At 38.9% G+C, this 18,317-nt stretch overlaps 1 protein-coding gene across 2 annotated transcripts in view; it reads right to left on the bottom strand.

Moving 5' to 3' along the window:
* Positions 1-772: 772 nt before the first annotated feature.
* The window catches only part of lepr (leptin receptor), a 44,382-nt gene continuing 26,837 nt past the window's right edge, over positions 773-18,317 (bottom strand). For both annotated transcript variants that reach the window (XM_038715328.1, XM_038715327.1), the window contains exons 6-21: positions 18,020-18,210; positions 15,623-15,771; positions 13,487-13,628; positions 11,008-11,168; positions 10,816-10,915; positions 10,402-10,501; positions 9,565-9,776; positions 9,052-9,206; positions 8,388-8,541; positions 8,139-8,221; positions 7,832-8,045; positions 4,209-4,415; positions 3,998-4,081; positions 3,771-3,864; positions 3,243-3,318; positions 773-2,660 (exon numbers count right to left, since the gene is read on the bottom strand). In XM_038715328.1, coding sequence (XP_038571256.1) covers positions 1,734-2,660; positions 3,243-3,318; positions 3,771-3,864; positions 3,998-4,081; positions 4,209-4,415; positions 7,832-8,045; positions 8,139-8,221; positions 8,388-8,541; positions 9,052-9,206; positions 9,565-9,776; positions 10,402-10,501; positions 10,816-10,915; positions 11,008-11,168; positions 13,487-13,628; positions 15,623-15,771; positions 18,020-18,210 — 3,049 coding nt within the window. In that variant the 3' untranslated portion in view covers positions 773-1,733. The remainder of the gene's footprint in view (positions 2,661-3,242; positions 3,319-3,770; positions 3,865-3,997; positions 4,082-4,208; positions 4,416-7,831; positions 8,046-8,138; positions 8,222-8,387; positions 8,542-9,051; positions 9,207-9,564; positions 9,777-10,401; positions 10,502-10,815; positions 10,916-11,007; positions 11,169-13,486; positions 13,629-15,622; positions 15,772-18,019; positions 18,211-18,317) is intronic.

Genomic DNA, 18,317 nt, shown 5'->3' with positions numbered 1-18,317 from the left:
TGTGCCTATATTTATCCATCTTTTCAAATGTTTAATGTATTTCTTTTGTATTTCTAATGTTTTGCAATGATAGACACCCACTACATAATACATGAACATATAAAGAATTATTGATGATGCTATTAAACTATGTACAGATTTAAGTAAACATACTGAAAATGATTTTACATGATTATGTAAAGCTAAGGGTGTGTTCATGTTGTGGTTCATTAGTTTTGTGACTGTTTATGGAGCAGTGTCACAATTACATGGAGCTAGTTCACTGGGGCTCAGTGGTAAATCTTCAAATGCATTTAACAAACGTTGTCGCACTTGAAGAATAAAGGGTTGAAATCTTAAAACTTGTGCAAAACCAGCAGTATTTGGAGTTTTGGTTTGTTCATGACAATTAAAAGAACCTTTGACAGGTCTCCACCAGGGTTATTATGTAATTAGAGTCTTATGTAATAAATCACTACGGCTAATTTGTCATCTCTTTGGGTGAGGACTGTTTGTGCGTACTCCTTAAAACAGACTTTTTGGTCTCCTTAAATGTTCAGTTCTTTGGTTTGTGAAATCTGGTGTAAGAAAACCCTGAATGACCATTTAGGATACACCTCTGAATGTATGTATAAAATGTTCAAGCAAGGTATTTATCTTCATTTAAAACCCCGTTGAAGCCATGTCATGGTTGAAAAGTTGAAAGTTTTTTTTAAATTGTCGTGAACAAGCCATAACCAATAAAGTAATCAAAAACTCAGTGAGAATACCACTGCCTGTTACACAAACAAAGCACACTCACAATAAACACTTTATTTTCACCATGAAAAATAGACAATATATCTCAATATACACAACAATTTCTGTCAACCAAGTTTCAATGTTTACATAACATTCAATTTCTGTCTTCCTCTGGTTTCAAATATACATTCATTTGTCTGTAATTTACACCAGACAGCAGGTGTTCATGTTAATGGCCACACACAGAAGACAGATATAAAATTTCTCAAAAACTGCAACAGAGTCTCAAATACATTATAGCACCAAGCACAAAAAGACATTCTTTTTGGGCTGGTGGATGAGTTAGTCCATGCAGATGTTGTTGCACAAGCTGCCTACAAATTCAGTAAATTCTCTGTCCAAAAATCATCTGCCATTACTATAGACCAGATAATGATGAAAGCAGATGTAGTTGGCAGAGTACATCTGCTTTCCCCATTAACTGGTTTAACTTAGTCACACCAGTAGTTTTGAAGGGACATCCAAGATTTGCCTTCACTTCACAGTCTAACATGCTCTGGGGAAACCAAAACTGTGCACATTTTCTCTCTCGCTTTCTGTTTTATTTATTCTCTTTGAACCTCTTTCATGTCTCACAAAAAATGTAGCTGAAACAATTCAAAATAGAATGAAAGACAACTTGTTTTCTACATTATGGTGGGAGCAAATGAGTGAATGTAGGCACACACAGCATTACCATAACGTAACGGACTGCAGAGGTGCAGTGTGGCACAGACTGGGTTTTAAAGCCCCATAAAGAAAGAAATCCCTATAAACAAAGCTTGTGCCCCTGGCATCTTTTCCCACAGAACACAATAGCAGCATTGATCAATATCAATTTGCAATCATACATGGGTCAAGGTACTTTTTCCAACTCCACACTATGTCTGAAGGAACATATGCAAATCTGCTTTGGTAAACATTGACTCATAGTCCACAACACAACAGTGCACATTTTAATTTAATTTCTCATTTCAGTCTGTGTGAAAGTCACGGCTGACAGGTGACTCTGTTGTGAGTTGCCTCGTGCACTGAGCAGTTCTGAACTGAGGCAGATATTGCGGAGAAAAGCCATGCGTTGCCGCTGACAACAGCTCACTCGTGTCCTCAGGGCCAAGCAAAGGGTGCGACTCCACGGAACAGTCCTCTCTGTTAAAAACTACATTTTTAAGCAGCTCAATTTTTGTCTCCTCTTCTCTCTGCTCCTCGTCTTCCTCGCTTTCCTCATCCTCCACTGGATAGTCCATTCCTAGATAATACAAGTTCTTCTCTTCTCTCACCTCCTCCTCTTTGTCTTCATGCTCTGATGTTTCAGAAAGTTCCTCCACCGAGTTGTAGGAGCAGGAGCGCCGCGGGTCGTCAAGCTCCCACAGGCCACCGGGGAAAGATCCAGAAATGTCTGAGTTGTTGGCAGAGAAATTGCCTTCATCACTGGAGCTGCTGCCACTACCATCCTTGTAGTTGATATGAATGTGTTGCTGCTCTGGCTTCGGATCAGAGAGCAGGACAGTGGCGTATGTGACTGAAGACTGGGCGGAGCTGTCAGTACTGCCTGGGGGCTGGTCTGCTGGGGGGTCAACTAGCTGTAACTGATCTATTCTTTGACTCGAACTGGTTAATGCATCCAGAACAAAGGAAGGAGTTCCACCTAGGAGCGCCTCACTCTCCATTGGTTGGGCTTGGTCAACCTCTGGATCAAACACTGGAAGCAAGGAGCTAGATAAGGAAGTGGCTGGTGCAGGAGTTAGGGACACAAGTGGGTCTTGGACTAAAGCTGTAGTCAGAACTGAGAGATCAGCCTTGTTCACTATAACAACTTTGGAAAGGTTCTCAGAGGGTAGGAGCAGCGGCCAGGCTGGCAGGCCTTCAGGAAGTCGGAACAGGTGGTCAAAGGTGTCAGCCTAAAAAGACACGCAAAACATATACAAAAATGTTTACAATATACAGTGTAAAATGCTGTAAAAAAACAAAACAGATGTTTATGCACAGACGTATTACGGAGTTTAAGTTTAATAGTTTTGGGAAATGCACTTATTTGCGTTCTTGCTGAGAGTTAAGATGAGAAGATCAGTAATTAAAATTATATTTATATATTGAGGGTTTAATCTGCACAAAAAAACAGTGTAAAAACAGTTGAACAGTGACTTTTCTGGGAATCTGTGAATATGCCAGGCAACCAGCTGGACAAAGCCAAGTTAGCTGTTTCCCTTTGTGCCATTAAGCCAAGTTAAGATAACCAGCTGCTGAACGTACCTCCATATTTAACAGACAGACATGACAGTGGCAAAAAAGTGAAGTAGTACAAGGTAGATTTCCGAAAAAGTATTTCTTTAAATGACACCAGGTCTGCTATGAAGTGCCAAATGTTGCAAATGAGTCACATTCAAGAGCAATGAGTCTATAAAATAAATGTTTGAATGCAAGTAAACTTAACAAAGAAAAAAAAAAGAGTCATCATTTAAGAATAAAATTAACAGTTATACCTTTTCGAAGTCTAGTCCTTTGGCCCAGGAGCACTTGTTTGGGTCAGGCACATCCTTCCACACAAACCTTTTCATCCTGGAAAAAAATGCAGAAGATTTTTACACTTCACCTCCCCGTCTAAAGACCTTTTCCTCCTTTCCTCCCCCCACCTCAAGTGTAATTACACCCTTGTGACCTGTTAAATGTCACACTAATTTTTCACTGCCATTGTCTCTGCTCCCTAAATGGGATTACACCCCAGAAATTTCCATCATTTCTCATTTCTTACAGGTGTCTGGGTAAAAAAACTAATTCGACATACTCTGATTAATACCTAGTACAAGATTAAAGGGGGGGTAAAAACTATAAAGTGTCTTTTTTTAGATAACATATTGCTGTTGTAGTATTTAAACACCCCAAACTCATTCAATATCAGAAGTTTTACGTGGTGATAGTCTGGGTGCAACAAGTTTTATGACTGAACACCATTCTTGAGTTGATTTCCTGTAAATGTGTCTTTGGAGTCTTCACTTAACAGGAGCTCTTACTGGTTTTGGGAGAGGACCAGGGTGACAAACAGGACGATAGAGAGGAAGGAGATGATCATCAGCAGCATGTAGGCTGCAGGGTCTCCTCTGGTGGCTGTAACAGTTGGAAATACACAGACCTATAATTAATAACACATTGAAAGTGCTGGCGTTGTGTCATCTTGAAACACTTTAATATTGAATGATACTGATGCAACAGCCAGAAAACTGGTTTATATTGGGCATACCTCTGGCATATATTGGCTCCCCTTCTCCATCAGCAAACACAGGGTACAAGTAGAAGCCACACTCCTCAGAGCCAAAGAAATCACCTGAAATGATTCATTAAAATCATGTTGGCTGAGTATACTTTATACTTTTTATATTAACTCATCCTATCAACAGTGACAGTGAGAAATAAAATAATAAAAAGAACAGACAGAGAAGAGATCATGTTACCTCTTAGATAGATGGGACGGTCAGTGTAAGGCAGCCTGGCCCATGTTTCTCCACTCTGGCCTTGTTGATGATCAGAGTCCTGTTGCCTCTGTGGAGACCACTGGACCACCATGGACAGAGGCACAGAGCTGTTGTCCAACAGACTCCAGGACAGGGAGACACATGTGCTGTTGATAGCCAACACACTGAATGAACGCACAGAGCGGCCTGCAGTATAGAAAAGAAAAAAAGTGAGTGAATACAATTTTTTCAGGTGACTTTTCCTTGTGGTTCAAGTACTATTACACACAAAAACAAAAATATAGCTGTGAGAGGCAATGATCGGGATCCAAGCAAGTCGTGAAAAACGCAACATTTGACATTTTCAGAGCAGAAAAACAGATGCAGATGACTTGAGAGATTAAAGTGATGAAATAATTTGGACTTATTGGAGAAATGCAAACTTGATTTTTACAGCATCACCTTGAGATCAGAGATTGTCATTATATGTACCTGACTACTTACTGGGTGAAATGTTCAACCTGCAACATTTTATGTTTCAAAGGTTTTAAGTTTAAGCCGCACAAACACTTTTAGCCAGAGAAAATGAAGGAGAAAGTGTCCTCGACCCAAATAAAATGACTTACTGACTGAGCTACTGGTGAGAGGCTGTTACAACACACCTTCTCACAAGTTGAGGTAGTGACGTCACATGTGTCAGACCTGGATAGTTTTCTCAGTTTGAACTTAAAACACTTACAACTGTCAAGATGTTGGTGAGAAAATTCTGAAAAAAAATCACACATCATTCTGCTGGTTTTGGGTATGTTTTAAATTATTTTGACAGGATTTGATCCAAAACTGAGCAAAAAAGAAAATGTTGTGCATACTGTACAAGTTAAAGCAAGATACTGAATATCACTGCAGACGCACTGTTAGACCAATCTAAAAATCCTTTGCGACACTTGATATCGGCCATCTAGAGAATGTCTGTGTTGATTTTGGTAGCGTTTGATGAAAGACTTGTGGAGACATAGATGTTAATTGATTTAGCATATTCTGAAAAATATAGAGTTTGTCACATATCAGTGGATGTGCTGAAACGATTTCACCTCTCTAGGACGTACAGGTGATTTTCTTAGATTTTTTGAAGTTTGGAATGAGAAATGTCTTGAAATTTACATTTATTGTAAAAAGTCACACCCACTTTGAGTATTCATCACTAAATTTAACGCATCAACTGAGTAGTGTCCCTATATCGTATAAACCGAATTTTGTACAAATCCAGGCAGCGAATTACGAGGACCGAGCATATGAACAGACGCGTCAAGTTTGGTTACAATAGTTTAAGTCAATTTTGATTTATGGGCATTTATGTAAAATTGTACATAAATATACAAAAGTAAAAATTTCTGAAAAAAAAAAAAACAGATAAGCGACATCCGCAGATGATCCTGCCAAATTTTCAGGTTGATTGGCAAAACCGTCTGGAAGGAGTTCGCAAAAATAGGTTTTAGAGAAAAGTGATAGAAGTCTTATAATTTGACATTTTTAGAGCAGAAGACCATATGAGCAAAGATACAGATGAATCCAGAGAGTAAAATGATGAAGAAGTTTGACTCTAAATGAAGAACAGAAACATAAAATTGATTGTTATAGCGCCACCATGAGGTCTATGTGCCATTTTTTTTGCCTGAGTAGTGGGTGGAATTTGCAACCCACCTGCCAATTTTGGTGAGTTTTTGTCCAGAAGTTTTTGCTGCCCAAACACTTTTATTGAAGACAGAAAGACTTATGAGAAAAACAATAGGAGTCCAGCAGCTTCGCTGCTTGGATCCATAATAAAGCCTTTGTACAGAAATGATTCTGTTTCAGGCGTTTTGACTCCTTTTACGATCTCTATGGTCTCTGTGGCTCTACTGGAGGGATTAAATACTATTCTGCCAAAACAAAATCCTTTATTTGATGTTTTGATGATTGTGGTAGAATGTGAGTCCAATATGCACTCTCTTTTAGCTCTGTTTTTGTTCTCTACCAACTATATGTTCACTAGCTAGTCGCTAACTGTATTTGTCTGTTGTTTGGTGCTGACCAGGTAGTGTACAGTGGGTTTTTAGAGCTTTTTCTCTACAAAACTGTGACTGAAAATGATGCTAGTGTGGTGAGCATAGAGGTGATGAGAGTGAACCAAAACAGTAAAGTTGCAGGCCTGGGACAGCTAAACAATGAGCTGTAACTTATTATAAAGCTGAGGGAAGCTGCAGATTTGGGTGCTAATGACAAAATCTGCACAAAATTCTGTTTGCACAACTTATTAGCAAACAGCTGAAAAACCAAAACATTGAGCTAAAGATGCTAAGAAGGCTCTGTAGAGCTGAGGGGAACTGAAGAGTCAGCTGTCACTATGAGTGACACCTTTTACATACACGTAGTCATGATTCATTGTAAATATAAAAATATTGATTTTAACTCCTTTAAGTAGCATTCTTTTCATATACACCTGAATAAATGAGCAAAGAACCATAACGAGTGCAGATGCTTCCATACAGGGCACAAGAGGTTACAGCATTTAATGGGTTTGCAGAGTATGATGTGAGTCACAAGCTGCTTTAATGTCAACATCAGCTATTGGGCTAATTTATCCTGCTGCTAGTTTGGCTGCAAATAACACTAAAAACACATATTCTCAGAATACTTATGGGAAAATGTCACAAACAACTTCAGGGAAAACCATTTTATTCTGCCAGTTAGTGAAAATACTTTTCTCTGAATTATGAGAAATGAGAAACACACAGCTGTCTCTTTCACACAACCACACAAACACATCCCATGTATTACACAGATAACTGCCATTTAACAAGTTAAACTAATTACCTCTGTTGGAGTGCTGCTAACAGTTTTTACCTACAACAACACTAATGGCAGCAGGAACTCAATCAGAGCCTTTATACGCTGTAATGGCTGTCAAAGCTGTCATGTCCTCAGCTTTGATGTACATTTTCTGTGAAATCTGTAACATTCTGTAAAATGTGGCAACATGACAAAGTGGTTAGCAGTTCAGTGCTAACCATCTTGTCTCTCCAGTACACATGCACCTATGTCTGTCAGTGTAAGCACTGACCATGAAGCTTTTTGATCTTATTGAGTTTATTGATTGAACCTCTCTTTTGTCAACTTGTACATTTTTTCACAGTGCAGTAAAACTGCAAACACTTTTGATTGCATGTTTTTTGTGGTTCAATGTCAAACACACTGTCTCAGGTATCCTTCAGACTTCAGGCTAAAGAACAAGAGACAGGCTCTAAGATTGCTGCAGATGTGGTTTGTGTAAAGAAAAAAATGGTACTGTCACTGTATAACTGCCCTGTTGCTCCAACAGGGAAATGTTCCTGCAATATTAATGTAATTCTGAGAATGTAGAACTTCATGTCCTAAATCAGGGAAAACCGCTTATAGGGATCACGGTTACGGTGATCAACAGCTTACATGGATCAAAAAGCTTGGCAGTGACAGCCTACCCTTTCTTTTCACGCCTGTTAAAAATTCAGCAATGCAATGAAACATCTACCACGCTGTAGCTTAGTAGACTATTAGCACTACAGATGTTGATGTATTCCTCTTTTTCTTTTTTTCTTATTACTCACGTTTGGGCTGTCTCTCCAGCGTCATGTTGATGTTGTTAGTAGAGCTGCCCAGACTATTGTAGGCCTCCACAGTCACAGTTTGGAGCAGCTGGTTCCACTCAAAGCTGTAAGAAGACACCAGCTCGATCTTCTCCCTCGTCACTGAGCCACTCAAGGCCTGGCGATGGACTATAAATCCATCCACACAGTAAGAGTGCCCTGATATTTGGAGATGCTGCAGGGAAAAAAGCATGAAAACTAACATTTGTAATGGTATGTCTTAATTATGAGCATGAAATTTTTTTTTTATATATTTTAGTTTGTGTACCTCAAATAAAAGAGTGACATTAGTCTGGTTTCTGAATGGATCATCTTGAAGAATTCTCCAGAAATCTGGACCACGCTCTGGAGCTGAGGGGAAGGCATACAAATGCATCACCTGACAACTTTTACCTCTGTGTTATTGGTGGAGTAGATGGTGTGATATGTATTGATGTGCCAAGGTTGTCGTTATCTTAAAAGCTTAGTGTTTGTGGAAATGTTGTTCAAGAGTGAAATTAATGGTGTTCTACTGCACCTCTGCTGTTCTGAGGTGTGGAGTAGACCGATTCGCTCCATTCGCTCCAGTAGCCGGTGCCGTTGGTGTGCATGCAGCGTACTTGTACCACATACATCCGGCACATGTCCGACACTGCGACCTCTGCCCATGGCACCCGCACTGGACTCTGCACCTGCAGGCAGGACATTTAGTGCTCATGCTAGATTTTAAAAAATGAATGGAAAATATCTGATCTGTGTGGTACACATCTGTTTCTTCTGTCTAGTATCCAATTTACCAAAGCAAAGAGAGAAATTTATTTCCTCATCTTGACATGTCCAATTACCAAGATCTTTTTCAATCAGAGGGCAAGAATATGGTCTCATATTAGATCATGTCACTGTCAAGGTGAGTCCATGTCAGAGTGTCCTGTGTCATTTAAGGAGATATGAGAATTATTTACCAGCTGAATATGTTTGTTCCTGTTGTTCTAGGTAGATAAACATATTTCTTACAGGTAGAAGAACATTTTGAAAAGATAACAAAATGTAAACCATGTCGCTTTTTAGAATAAAATGTCCTAATCACCCAATAGTCACGTTCAAACTAATATTTAGAGGGTTTGCAATGTTGGGCCATCTTCTATTTACTTCCTGCAATAATTGGTTTTCGATAAAGATGGGTGATATGCCACTAAGCTCACCTTCCACTCTGGCTGGGCTCTCACAGCAGATGCTGAGAGGTACCGAAACTGACACTGGAGCCCCTCGACTGGCAGGGACGGAGGCTCCCATGTGACCATCAGGACCCCACTGCTTCGGCTCACTGCCTTCACGTTAGTGGGTGTGTGGGGTTTCACTGCAGGGGGAATAGCATGGAAGAAGTGTGTGTGTTTGTCTCATGCAAATATTTGCAAATATTTGCACACAAAGACTCTCAGAACACGTGAAATAAATTCAATGACAAGTCGTGACAAAAAGCAATTCACCTTGAATGGACAAGAAAGTTCCCTTGATGCCCTTTTCAACTTCAGTGAGAAATGTCATCAATCTTTTGTTTGCTTTATCATAACCTAACTTTTTAACTGCTTTATCATAACCTAACTGAAAGAAAAGTACATTTTTAATTTATTTATATGAAACGCTGTAGTGGAAGGAGTGTCATTTTTTTTCCTGTTATTTGTGATATGTTCCACACATGAATCCATCTTGCTTACCATGATCTATAGGCGACAGGTAGATGGGTTTAGACCTGATAGGGCCCAGTCGGGATGGTACTTCTAACCACAGCTTGTAGCAGTTCATCCTCAGAGGCTGAATAGTGCAGGTCTTCAGCCTGGATGGCACCTGTAGGCAAGGCCCCATCTCCCCCACTCTCTCACCCGCTCTCTCCCTCTCCTCCATCACATCACACGGCAGGTCAGCCCACCTGAATTATTATATATTTTTTTTTTAAATAAAAAATAAATAAATGTAGACCTTGAAGATTATGTTATTTTATTCCTGTAGGTCCCTTTCTTTTTATAAAATCTCATCAATACATCTCAAAAGGTACAGTATAGACCCAAGTAGAAACCTCATAACGGTTAAAAAGTTAAGTGTGCAACGCTGGACACATCTCATCCTTAACAGTTGCCATCTTGGCTACGTAGCGGAAGGGCAGGGACCATCAACCTATTTTCAAACTTGTGAAAATGGCGGCCAAGGAAGCTGTAGCCATTGCGATTGCCCACATAAGCAAGTAAAAGAAGTAAGAGCCCAACGGCCATGTTTGATTTGAGAGAACACCTGCCTGTCGAGATTCCCAATCTACGCAAGTAATCGCAGTAAAGTAGTGTTATATTGTGGTTTCTCCATTAAAAAAAAATTCTGTTGTTCTGACGTCAGAAGTACTGATGACATTGATTTATAGTTTAGTCTTCAAACATCACTTCACTCTGTGCAGGGTTGGACACAACAAATTCTAGGTGGTACACTGTGTTGTTTGTACAAACATTGAATACACTGTGCTAAAAGGAGAAAACTGTACTGTAAAATGTAAATTGCTGCTTTACCTGGATCTGAATTTGGGTTTAGTCCACTGTGTGTTCTTCCAGCTACAGTCCATAGCGTCGATATCACCGTTAGTTTCGCAGTTTATATCGATGGAAGCTCCTGAAACATTGCAGAGACAATTTTAGGTAACAATAGGAAACTTCACCTGAGACAGCCTTTGTGCACTGGGGTTATTTTGGTTCACAATGTTGTGCTGCCACATGTCGCCACTCGCCTTCCCATCTTTGTCCACTGCAGCAGAAAACTGATGCAATAAAGGGATGTGGACTTCCAGCACCTTGGTGAAATGTTATTACAGTCTTAAAGTGTACATAAGTAATGTCTTTCTTTCTTTGAACATGTAACAGTGGTAGTAATAGCTTTTAACGTTGCATAATATTTAGCTTTGCTGTGTTTGGTTTTAAGAAGCTCACCTTCTACATAGATCTGGCTGTATGGGATGGTCCACTCCTGAGTGCACTGCAGTAGGTCATACATCCGAGTCTCTGAGGGACGCACTGTGATCTGGCTGACCTGTTTTGGGAAAGGAAGAGTCACATCTATGAAGTTACACAGAATTAATTTCCCTTTGTGGAAATGTTCCCAGAAGCAGAGGTTTTTCTTACCCATTGGTTGACTGGGTGGTACTGGCTGTGATGAAGCCGCTGTTGGAAGTTGAGCATCCACATGGCTGTGCTGGCGTTGATGTTGTGATCGTTGAACACACAGTACACGGTTACATTCTCTCCCGGTCGTGCCACCACTTTCTCAGGGATGTAGCTCACCGCTGCACGCACGCACACACACACGCACAAGCGCACACACACACACACACTTTTTTTATACAAAGCACCCTCAAGGAATGAAGACACATAAAGAAAAGCTAAAAAGTAATGAAGGAGAATAAAACAAAGGCCCTCAGTTGAACAAACATCTGACTCATTCTCATTCACCCAAAGTTTCCTTGAACGTTTTTACAGAAGAAAAAAAAACTTTTGAGGGACTTCGAAGACATTGTTTTGTTTGTCACATGGTCGGAAATGGTTTGAATGTGTGGGCGTTATCTAACCACCTCCTCAGACGTAGCTAACAATGACATGTTTTCTGCCAGCAAAAACAAAAGAAACGTGACTCATCAGCAAAACAGGTAAACAGCTCAACAAGAGAAAACTTGAAATTTTTAGTTTCTATTTCTGTTTTTGGAAGACTTGAGATTACTCATAAGTTGTTGAATCTCACAAACTTTTACCCACCATGACATATTTTTGCACCATGGTCAGGTTTCCTGATGTGATACAGAGTAGAAGAGCAACCCTTTGAAGCTGGTAGCCACACAGACACCTATTATGACAACACAAAACACTACCAGGCAAGTCTCAAATGGTCTGTTGTGCTGTTTAAAGCCCTAAGGCTGATGTTAACATTTTAATTAGCAGTGTGATGCTGCAAAGCCCAAATGAACAACCAGCCAACATGAACATGTTACAGTCTCTCACTCAAGGAGTGTGCAAACAATTCTCGCTCTCATTTTTCAGTTTCATCATATTAAAAAAAGACGACTGTTAAGAAGTCTGCACATGGATCACTGCTTCATGTTCAGCTTACTGAACAGATTTGATGCATGCAACATTTTCAAGCCATCATGTCATCCTGTTTGATTTGTAGTTGGTCATTAACATCGAGGTCGACCACTGAAGTCTACTGACGCTGACCATACTGAATGAGTTCTTCATTAATAGCATAGGCTAATGAGCTCCACTCATTTTAACAGTTCAGCATTAACATAAATCTACCTGAAAGATAATTGAAGTCAGTGATGAATCCTCGTCGGCTGGACTGCTCAGAGTGAGACTTAAACTGTAGCCACTAGGAAAATTTTATAATGTTAGCTAGCCAACTGAATTGCAAAAATGGCTGATTTTAAATCACTGATTTTAGAGCCATAAAATACCAAATAACCTTTCAGTTCAGCTGTTGCAGTTCTGAAACAACACAGTTAACAATAGAGTTTCAAAACATCAGCAGTGAGCTTTTTTCCTTTTGATTTTGTTTCCAGATTTGCGCTGCATTCTTGGTTTATGCAACAAAATTGAATAGAAAAGGCCTAAGTTCAGCTTTTCTGTAATCATTATTGATCATCTAGTTGGATGCTTTGTAAATTTGGAAACAAAACTACATCTCACTATAGGAAAACAGAGGAGCAAATTTGCAGTATTTATGGCAGACTGACAGAGAACAACCACTAAGAAAACAAGAGAAAGGCTGTGAAATGCCTAAATCCCTATTTAATAATCATAAAAGCTCAATGATATCATCCAAACCACCCAACAATGTCATAACAAAATCAATCTGTAATAATTTATACCGCATCTCCCTGATTTGACTAAAAGAGCAGCAAACCAGCTTGAATTGCAGATACCTTGAAAACTGGTCAGTCTCTATTGACACAGGTAGTGCTCTTAATATTTTTCAAGGTTTGTTTTCTTTCCCCATCTCATTTCAATCACAGACCACATCAGCAGGTTGTAAATATAATATGATCAAAATACTGGATCAAACAAGAATAAGAGCCTACAACCAAACTTGATGCTCTGTAAGTCTGCAGTTGAGCATGTTAGCGTTTGCTAATTAGCACTAAACACAAGATACAGCTCTAGCTGATGGTAATGTCGATATATTGGACGAGGAATAGTCAGGAAATCCAAAAAGTCATTAGGAGTCATCCCCTGGGCAATTCCATGGCAATCTATCCAATAGTTGTTAAGTTATTTCAGTCTGGACCAGACTCAAAGAGCCACGCTGCTAGTATGGCCAAAAACACTATTTCTATGTTGTTTTATGCTAAATTCAACAAACCCCCTGCCGTTCTTCAAAGAATTCCAAGAACAGTCATAGACCCCCTGTCGAATATTGTGGTTCTACAGGGATTTTCAAACAATTCCACACAAAGTGCAGGATTATACTAAGTGACATATTCACATTACAGAGGAAAAAATTATTCAGCTTGTCCAGTGTGTGAGTAAAAAGAACAGAAATGTTAACTCTATGTCTTCTGTATTACTCTATTTATCTCTTTATGAACAGTTGGAAGGGAATAGTTCTTACTGTCCAGGTAGATGTGGTGAGGTTCACTCCAGTCGCTCCACACTGAAGGCTTGTTCAGGCTGGAGGCACGAACCTGGATGGTGTAGTTCAATCTGGGCTTCAGATCCAGAGACAACCTGGGCTCTCCAGGTGCAGAAACTACCTAAAGACAGCAGAGAGAGGGAATCAACAAATACACAAACACACAAATCAAACTGACAGGATAGCTGGGCGTGTTCTGAAGTGAGCAATGACTCAAATCATAATCATAATATGACTGCGGTTGCTTTATGGTGCCTTATAAACTGTAACTGTTACCAAAACACACAACCAGGCTGTGGATGTGGTGTGAGTAGACACCTGCAAAATCTGGCAGTTTTCCATGAAAGCCTTTTACATTTGTCAAATAAAAAAGCTGACTCTGGGGTACATGATTTGTAATGTTTGTATGGAGGTTATGTGGCTCAGGTCTGTTAAGCAACAACTGAACTTGCTGGGCATCCTCCAAGATCCATATTCCTCACAAATGTTTACAGTACATCAACGTCCATAATGTAATTTTACTTTGTTGGTCTATTCTACACACACGATTGCAGCATCCCACCATTTTTTTCCCCATTTCATGAGTTTTTCCTTACCTGATTCGATTGTCTCAGAATAGAGGGTGTCAAATTCTCTCCAGATTTTAAAAAACCCTTGAGGCAAATGTGATATTGGGCTGTATAAATAAAATTTCTTGACTTCATACCAAGTCTTAATACCCAAACTAACAGAAAATATATAATACAACTATTGAAACCATATTTTATTTATGCATCTATAGGAGTCTTAAACAGAAGGTCTAAAGTCTCACCCCGGGATGAATCATGGAGCTTCTCATTCAGTGCTGAATACTAAGTGCAGTGTTGAATACTAAGTCCACTGTATGAGGCTATTAAAACCCCAGCTGACGGTAAGCATGTCACACTAAATAAACACAACGTCTTGTTAGTGGAAATGTGTGCTGCGTAAAAGCAGCACTGTTGCAGTGAAAGGCAAATACATTAAGTGTATGTATGACTTAATGGATCAAACTGGATCAAAGTGGCCTGCGGACAGACATGTCCTGGTTTCTCTGTAGTGTCCGAGGGTTTTTGGAGTTTCACTGGACCCACAGATTGCTATGGACCCGAGTACAGACTAGGTAGAGGGAGTAGATTAAGTGTACTTCTCTGTTTATTCTCTTTTCAAAATAATTGTAACTCAATTATTTGCTCAACCCCTCAGCCTGTTTTTATTTTCCATTTAACTCTTTTAACCCTGATTGCACACTGCACTGTAACTTTTACTGTCCTGTTTTAATGTGTTTTTTTTTCCTATTTCCCTAAGTTGCTTTTAAACTTTTTTTTATTTCCCTGTTGCTTTTATGTTTTATGTAAAGCACTTTGAATTACCTTGTTGTTGAAATGTGCTATACAAATAAACTTGCCTTGCCTTACTCAGCTCGTGTAAGCTGTATGTTCTTTAACACCTGAAAGTATATTTTCACTTCTCTTTTTACAGCATAATCTGCACCTAATAATTCCAGTTTGAAACCAAATGAAAGCATGACGCTCATCACCGAGGTGTGTTTTGTAAAAATAGATTGGGACATTTTGGTACCACTTTCCAATAAGGCAAACTTTATACAATGCTTGCATGCTTTATATATTGATTATAAATCATTATTAAGAAAAAACTTATGGGTTGATCAATTGTAAAGGTCCTTCTTTTGACGACGCACTTGGACCAAAATCCATTTATTAACAACTTATTAACATGTACAGCTACCGAGTAGATGGCTTCTTAGAAAATGAGAAACCCATGAGTATTTATAAATGGATTATCAACATGTACAGTATATCAGCATCATTGCCAAATAGAAAAGGCCTGGTAAACACCAGTTAAAAGGCATTTGGAAACTCATAAAATAAAATGCAACTATTGTTCTGATTAATAGTTTAAAATTGATCTATAATCCCAAAAGCCATTAATTAGATTTTTCAAACCTTTTATAAAGGGCACCTTATTATAAAGCGGTACCAATATTTTCAGATGACATGACTCTCAGTGGGTGCAGCAGCAAACTCATTCAGTGTATCACCTTTTAGGTAATATTACACCAATTCTTAGTGTTACCTGCCAGGCTGGATGAGTGGTGTTGGAGGAGTATCGGACCTCATATCTCAGCGGGCCAGTATCAAAGTCAAATGGGTCGTCCCAGTGTAAAATCAGCTCAGCCTCAATGGTCTGGATGTGTGACAGGTTTACTGGAGGACTTGGTTTCACTGAAGAAAAGGAAAATTTATCTCAAAAACAGAAGCACATGTATACAGTCAACCTTTCAAGGCAGAATCAACAGATACCAAACAAATTACACACAATCATAACGCCACTTTGATCCTGCTTTAACATCTATTCACTTTTTAATCAAAGGTTACTAAATCCTATGAATCATTACAATAACATAAATGCATAAAATTAGAAGATACATAATAATAATAATAAATATCTAAGTTTGCATGTGGCATTGGCTGTATTGATCTTCATGCAATGAATAATTACATTTCTCTGCTTGGCATGAATGGCAAATTCACTCCACCTTTTGGTCTTTACATTCAGTATATATCAAGCTCATGTACTGTGGATTTTTAATCAAAGTACCCCATGAATTATATGTGCACTACATGACAATGATTTCAGGAGGATTTCAAAAGGCATGGACCCAGACTTATAGTTACAGTCATTCACTGAAGTGACCCATGCGTAGCAGCCCGGATAATGACCTGTTTTCGTCACTCAATTATGTCAAATAGAGAATGAGACAATTGAGTCTCCTAAAACCACAAAGATGCCTACTGGGAGAGGAGACATTACTCAACATTATGAGTAATAGCTCAACAATTTATTTTCCAGACTATGCTCACATCAGGGAAAAGACAGACTTTTAATTCTCTTCTGAAGGGCTAACATGTAACTCAAGGAGAGGCAACATTGATTACTTTCCAAATATAATAACAAATGATTGTTCACACATCAGGTGTCATCCAACTGAACAGTTCAGTGTATTTTTACATTATAACTTGCTGCCTGCATCCCCTATAGGATGATGAGAACTGTAGCACCACAACTCTGACCATTATTGAAAATAGAAGAGAAATAAAAAACAATAGAGATCCATGATTATTTATGCAAACATGCCAAATGTGATGTTTGAGTTCTCAAATGTGAGAATTGGATATTTTTCTTTATCTTACATTGCTGTAAATTTAATATTTGTGGGTTTAGGACAGCTGGTCAGACAAAACAAGACATTTGATGAAGTCGCAATGGGCTCTACGTTTTGTGATTTTCACTATTGTCTTTTGTTTTGCAGACCAAACAATTAATTGAGAAAATAGCAGTCTGATTTATTGATTATGCAAACAATCGTCAGTTGTAGCTATTCTATTATTACACTTTTTACTTTATTAAGGCTCAAAGTGGCCCCTGAACATTGTTCTGATATCTCATGTATCTGTCCAAATACAGATATTTACTGTTTGTTAAAAATCTGGACATACAAGCAAATACCTAAAACTATTTTATTGCAACAGTTATCCTAGAATATGTATACTAGAGTACAGTTCTGCTCACTGATTCAAACATCCAGGACCGCCACTGACAGCACTGGAATATCCCCATACTCCATTCAAAGGTTGGATTTTTACAAAAAAACATTGTGAAAACTTTGTTTCAAGAGCAGAAAAGGCTAATTTAGAAGGATGATGGCTTTACTAATGATGCTGTAACACAGACGGGAGGTAAAGGACGAAGCTGAAGAATGAAGAAAAATCTGGACAACATGCAGTTACTACTCAGTTTCTGTTCTCCTCTGTCAGTTTATCCAACAGGTCTAGATGAACAAACACAGAATGCAAAGTCCTTGCTTATCACTGTGGAGATCTCAAAGCATGGGTGTTCGCGCGCACACACACACACACACACAGGGCCAGCTGCTCTCGGCTATTCCTGTCACGTCTGCCATTCACAACTGAATAAAACTCTTTGTCCTTATCTGTCTGGATTCATCACTTTGAAGCTGTACGTTGGAAACTGCCTGCATCATCTTCATACATGGCTGAATTTATTCTTAGGAATGCCAGTAAATGAGTGACTTCGAGAGAAAAGGTAAATGAGGGAAACTTGCTTTTTTTGACAAGTTACCGTAATGCAGTTTAGTAGGTAAGAGTAGTAACAGATAAGTGAGGTCATACTTAAACCCTTAAAAATACCAGACTGTATACGATAATAATTGTCTTAACATTTAAAAGCTTTAAAAGATAAGTATTCTACTTGACAAATTCCTTTCTCAGTACCACTTTATAATAAGCACACTTTATAAAGAGTTCATGATTAGTAAATAATGACTTAATTGATGATTAGTAAATAATTTAATAATACTTAATAGATGTTAAGAAGCAATGAATCCATTTTTATCTTAAAACCTGGGACTGCAAACTGTTACTAATATAAAGTAAAAAATGAGTCTCTTACCAGGTCGGGCAGGAATTCTGAGCAGGACTGGCGGAGCTACAGCGTTGGAGATGCTGACAGTTACCAAGGTGACAAAGGATGATGTAGCGTCAAGAGCGACTGAACACGTGAAGGAATCCACCGCTTCACAGACAACAGGATTATCAGATGCAGTATTTCCATCGTTCACCTCTGTGTCTTCTTTGTGGGACCTGGGTAACAGATAATACGTCACTTTATTATCTCAGTGGATTTTCAGTGTAGCAAAAACTGGATCTTGAGGTGAAACCATTATGTTTAAATTTACAACAAAAATGTC

Source organism: Micropterus salmoides, unplaced genomic scaffold, assembly GCF_014851395.1.
Source record: "Micropterus salmoides isolate LMB-PRFRI ecotype aquatic unplaced genomic scaffold, ASM1485139v1 Ms_hic_scaffold_13, whole genome shotgun sequence".
Taxonomy (NCBI): Eukaryota; Metazoa; Chordata; class Actinopteri; order Centrarchiformes; family Centrarchidae; genus Micropterus; species Micropterus salmoides.
The sequence above is the reverse complement of the archived record's forward strand: the minus strand, read 5'-3'. Positions and strand labels throughout refer to the sequence as shown.